The sequence below is a fragment of the Prunus persica genome, chromosome G6 (genome assembly GCF_000346465.2).
Source record: "Prunus persica cultivar Lovell chromosome G6, Prunus_persica_NCBIv2, whole genome shotgun sequence".
Lineage (NCBI taxonomy): Eukaryota > Viridiplantae > Streptophyta > Magnoliopsida > Rosales > Rosaceae > Prunus > Prunus persica.
In genome coordinates this window covers 26,806,464-26,812,280 of record NC_034014.1, presented here as the reverse complement: position 1 = coordinate 26,812,280, position 5,817 = coordinate 26,806,464, and the positions used below count along the sequence as shown (strand labels likewise).

The window sequence follows — 5,817 nt, the reverse complement described above, 5'->3', positions numbered from 1 at the left end:
ACTACATTTGATATTTGGGGTTATATTGCATGCAAGCAAGCAACCTTGACAAGGTACGAGTGAATATAAATCATTCTCAGGGTAAAGTGCTACCTAGTGTAAGAGTTTCAGATCTAGGTCTTCTACTTAAACCTGATTAACCAAATTTGGTACGAACTACATCTTTGAATCCCTGATTGCATCTTTGAGGCCAAAGCAGAAAAAAATGCTAAACTACATACAGTTTAAAATATAAAATAAAAAAGTCGAGGCTTTATGAATTAGTTGACTATTCTTTTAATTAATTTTATACTTTTATACTTTTTGTGAAGTCTTTTTCTCTTTTTTTTTTTTCAAAGTTCCCCTAACTTGGCACAGATGCATGTATGCACGTGTGTACTCAGAACACAAACTCCTTTATAACTCAAAAGAACGGTCGCAAACTCCTTACCGTATTGCAAGGGCTGAAATCTGGATGATATCAGCTTCTTTTTATTGTTGTTTTAAAGTGAGGTATGTATGGGTCTTATGAAATTTTTACAGAAATATATTGGAGGGCAAATAATTTTATTTTAGTTTTTTATTCCCAAATGATACCCAAAACATGTAAGCTTCACACTATGTTAATTTCTGCAGGATGGGAAAACATTGGACAATGAGTTGGAGGTTGTTGAGGGAATGAAGCTATACAGGGGCTACATATCCCCTTATTTCATCACCAACCAGAACAATCAGAAATCTGTAAGTTTTAGTTTGACTCAGCGATAACTATGTCTTGAAACTGTTAGAGGGCTGCTTGTTAAAGTTAGCAGCACCTCAAGTCCCTTTTTGCTTGATGCTGATTATCTTCAAACTTGTGTATGTGCTGATAGAAATTGGAAAATCCTCTAATCATAATCCATGAGAAGAAAATCTTAAGTATTAATGATGTGGTTAAAGTATTGGAGTTGGTTTTGCAGGTTAGCATTTCTCTGGTTAGGTTCACTAGTTTCTTCGTTTTTACTATGAATTGGTTGACAAACTTTTGCTCCTTTTCAGAAGCAAAGGTCTTTGCATTTTGTTATATATTTCAGAACCGAAGTTATAAAAGAAAATGGTTTTCCTCTTTGCTAATTGAGAATCATCTGCAGTTATGATTTCAGATCTATAGATAACCTGTTGTTGCTGATATTGCTACACGGGAGGAGAATAGAACAGCTTGGAAAATGTGCAAGAAGGGAGAGCTAACTCATACAACGAAGAACAAATTGATGAAGTTAAGATCAAATTAGTAGAATTTGTGAGCTCTCCATTATTTATAATTATAGGTAGGAAGTATGTATGTAATAGAGCAAAGATTGGTTGACTATGTAATAACAATTGAATTGTCAAGTTTTATGAAAGAAATAATTTTCGCTTCTCGGGATAGTATTGTTAGGGTTCGGTGGCAATTTATTTTCCATGTCTAAATTGTAGTATGTAATGGATGTGTGTGTATTGTATGTAGATTGACTTAATATTGCTGTCCTATTGATGTGTATTGTACTAATATTGCCTGTGTATTGTATACATATTGTATGCATATTGCCATCGTATTGCATGTATATTGTGATGTTATTGCTGTCATATTGCCATTATATTGCCCTAATATTGCCTCTCTAGTGTATGTATATTGACTACGGCTCATCAATGGGTTTACGGTTTGGGCCATACTTCATTCAAAAAGAAGACGATGAGGAGAAAGAAACAACGTGCCTTTCAAAAACAAGCAGTCAGGTGCATCATAATTGCATCGTAAGACATTGTAAGAAATTATTTTAAAAAATAATAACAACTAAAAAATAATTTACAAAAAAAGGAAGGTATGAATAAAGAGACAGAGAGCGAATAAGGGGAGAAGAAGACAGAACGAAGCTAGAGAGAGACCCGGAGAGAGAGCTGCGCTATAGAAAGAGAGCAAAGAGAGAGACAGAGAGTTGCACTAGAGAGAGAGACAGAGAGAGAGAGAGCCAAGAGAGAGACAGAGAGCTACGATAGACAGATACCAAAGAGAGAGAGAGATGTGCCACAGAGAGAGCCGAGTGAGCTAAGAGAGAACAAAATTTTTGAACATGTGAAAAATCAGCAATAAGTGAACAATAATTATATTTTTATAGGTGATATTGTAATACTATTGCTATCATATTGTGGTTATATTGCTTTAATATTGCCTCTATAGTGTACATGTATTGGCCTAATATTGCTATTATATCGTATGTCAATGGCCATTTGGTCTAATAACAGAGTCTCCACTTCGTTGAAAGTAATCCTGAATTCAAATATCATGGACACGACAATTGTTATCCATCCTTATATTAGCATGAATTGATGTTGACCTTTGAAATGATAGTTGGACTTGCACATCGATTCATATTCAAAAGGAAAGTAATTCTCTCCCTCAATGAATCTTCGTTCAAAAGAAGGCAGCTATCAAATATTGGGTACAAAAATGCAAGATCCACAGTAAATTAATTGGGCACAAACCACATATTACAAAATCAGGATGATTTTTGGCATGCTTGAAAAGACAAGGGCCAAATACAACAGAAAAGAAAATCTATTCAAGCTTCTCACTAAACATGGCTCAAGCACTCGACCATGGTTTCAATCCAAACCTACCCAACAAAGGCATACCACGTGTCCATCGTAACAGAAGAGTGGCATTTACAAAGCATGAACTGCAATATATTTCTTTTTCTCCTAAACAAAATTGTTACTAAAATGGAACAAAAGATCCCTAACATAGAGCAATACAAGCAAAGATAGTCAATTGTCATACACACAAAATTAGTCCTCATCCATCCCTGCATGCTGATCTTTCTTATTAGGGCCACCTACTGGTTTTGCCATTATAATCTGCAAGATAGTCAAAGCACTGTCAACAACCTTTTTTTAATGAAGGTATTAAACATTAAATAGGCTGCAATCAGATGGATTCATCATTTCTCACACATTTTTAGCTAGCCAGAAAACCCCCAGCATATAGATTTTCTATTTACTATCAAGCCTTCTGCACTGAAGTCATATTCATTATAAAAGTTCAACATTTCCCAAAAGTAACTTTCAATTTTATTTTATTTTTCCAGTTAAAAACTAACATTTGCAACCGTTCTTTTGAGTTACAAAGGAGTTTGTGTTCTGAGTACACACGTGCATACATGCATCTGTGCCAAGTTAGGGGAACTTTGAAAAAAAGAAGAGAAAAAGACTTCACAAAAAGTATAAAAGTATAAAATTAAATAAATAAATAAAAAGAATAGTCAAGTAATTCATAAAGCCTCGACTTTTTATTATTATTATTTTTTAAACTGTATGTAGTTTAGCATTTTTTCTGCTTTAGCCTCAAAGATGCAATCAGGGATTCAAAGATGTAGTTCATACCAAATTTGGTTCGTCAGGTTTAAGTAGAAGACCTGGATCTGAAACTCTTACACTAGGCAGCACTTTACCCTGAGAATGATTTATATTCACTTCGTACCTTGTCAGGGTTGCTTGCCTGCATGCAATATAACCCCAAATATCAAATGTAGTTATAAAGCAGAGATACAAATTATATAAAACATGTCACTATTGAATGACATCATTCAAGACATCGTGTAAAGTTTTCCGCCTTATGTGTGCCCACAGTTAGAACAAGCAAGCCAGGAGCATATGACAAAACTAAACTTATACGTATCAAGTCTAAAAGAACAAATAATGTACATTAAGTAGGACCCTTTTTGCCAAAACAAAGCATATTGGATCCATATCAACAAAGCAATAAGAATTGTCCAATTGGGAAATCTCCAACTCAATCACCAATGTCATAAATCAATATTAATAACAATTTCACGAATCAAGCACAATCTTGGATACTGCACTTCTGTTTCCCTGACTGGAACATGAGCAAAAAGCTTCTATTATGATCTACAATAGCATCGGTGTCCTAGAATTCAATCCACGTTATTTGTTTTGAGCCTAAAAACAGATTATTCTTCATTCTGAAAATGCACAAACTTAACAAGAGTCCGAGACTGCCAATTTACTAGTCACAGAAGACTTCCAATCTCACTCTCCTTCTCCCCTTCCCCCTCTCTCCTTTCAGAGCAAGACCAGAACGTAAAATCCAAATAGCCTATCCCACTCCTCTAGTACCTAAAACTAACCACGTATATCTTAATCCAATTCCAAACCAATCTGAAGGGGAAGCATAAATGATGGCTTCATCTACCAGACTTTATAAAATAAAATAAAAAGGGGTTGAATGAAAAGGCAAGCTTCCAACTGTTGCTTTCATTGCACAAGAAGTTCCTTAGAAGTCATGCTCCCACTAAACACTCAAATTAAATAGGGCAAAACAATTTTCCCATGCTATAACATACTCATTGTTTTTAGCTACAAAGGAACTATTCCTTTGTTAATAATAAGAAGCAAAATATTTCAGGCGTAGTTTGGGAGGAACTTAATTGAGCTTATAGTGGCCTAACTATCCAACTTTATCTATTTATTTATTCTAGTATCTTAAACGAAAATTACTCAAGCCATTGTTATAGGTTTTGCTCAACCTGCATAATGAACATAATAAAAACCAGGGAGCACAAACTAGCATACAGAGTGAATAAAAATAAAATTTGAGAACAGAACTGTTACCATCCACCAGGATGCCCCACATAAACCAAGACCTCCAGGCACCACGATACTTTTTGCAACTTCTAATGCCTTCTTCAGTGTTGTTTCTGACTCTGATAATTGTTTTGTCACCCCCAGGAAGATAGCCAAGATTGAAAGCGACAAGCCTAATCACCCGCGAAATCAAACCTTTCAGGAAGCAAGTTTTCTACTAAGAAAAATAATGCAGTAACACGTTCGATAATATTTCCATACAATATGAACATGGTATTAAGTATAATAACATTAGTCGAATATTCAATAACTTTCCTGGTTAATATACAGAACACATTCCGACTTCAATAAAGAGCCAAAAGTTATTGAAGCAAACAATATGAATACCGATAAGTTTATGATTATACAAATCGAACATAAAACAGACGTACAAAAAGCATTTGCATTAATCTTGGCCATTAGAAGAAATTTAATAGCCTTGAGTTTCTTTCTTATTTTAGCTCTGCGCACGTTTCGCATAAATCAAATGCCAATTGCATTAAGATTTTAAACACAGAACCATAAGATAGGAACATCAAGAAACTTGGGTTATAGTGAGTACCTAACAGATGTATCTTTTGGGAAAAAAAAAATACTCAAGCAGATAATTTTTTATTTATTTGCAATTTACCTCAAATGCAGGGCAATGAAATGCTTGCTTTTCATCCTCATTCGGTCAACCAACGTTTTCCCCATTTCATTAATAAGGTCATTAAACTTCAAGGCATGATAATTTGCTCTACACCTAAGTTTTTATAAATTTGAATCCAATTTATTTGAAAGCCTGTAATCAAACTTTGTGAGCTGAACACCCTTCACATTAGAAAGCATAACAAACAACTGTAAATTCTATATATCCCAAAAGGCACTCATTCAAGACTGGAAATTTTTCTTCCTCGGTTATATACACCAGCATATGATAATTAACAAATTCTTTACAAAAATGTGGTAGGTTCTCCTGAAAGACAATATTTTTTATTAAGAACAGGCACTAAACGATTCTGGTAGCATTTTGCATTGCCCTTCCTTGGGACACGCATGCTATATGGACTCATTGATTTTCCCCCCTTTGTTGGAAGCTGTTTAATGATTTCAACATCTTTTGATAGAGATGATATAAACCAGTCTACATCAAAGATTTCATCAAAGTTGCTGCACCAAATACCCGAATAAGAATAT

The 5,817-nt window shown here is 34.5% G+C and overlaps 1 protein-coding gene across 1 annotated transcript; it reads right to left on the bottom strand.

Annotated features, from left to right (window-relative positions):
• Window positions 2,663-4,871, bottom strand: LOC109949750. The gene is made up of 4 exons (XM_020565894.1): window positions 4,781-4,871; window positions 4,627-4,675; window positions 3,379-3,493; window positions 2,663-2,853 (listed from the first exon to the last, which is right to left on the bottom strand). The coding sequence occupies exons 1-4, from the start codon at window positions 4,869-4,871 to the stop codon at window positions 2,785-2,787; spliced, it is 324 nt and encodes a 107-aa protein (XP_020421483.1). The 3' UTR covers window positions 2,663-2,784.

Bases quoted from the DNA above. Each gene is read 5' to 3' on its own strand.
- LOC109949750 (XM_020565894.1), bottom strand. From the start codon at position 4,871: ATGTTCATATTGTATGGAAATATTATCGAACGTGTTACTGCATTATTT. The intron at 4,676-4,780 runs GTGATTAGGCTT...AGTTGCAAAAAG, and splicing joins TGAAAGGTTTGATTTCGCGG to TATCGTGGTGCCTGGAGGTC. The intron at 3,494-4,626 runs GTAACAGTTCTG...TATTGCATGCAG, and splicing joins GTGGGGCATCCTGGTGGATG to GCAAGCAACCCTGACAAGGT.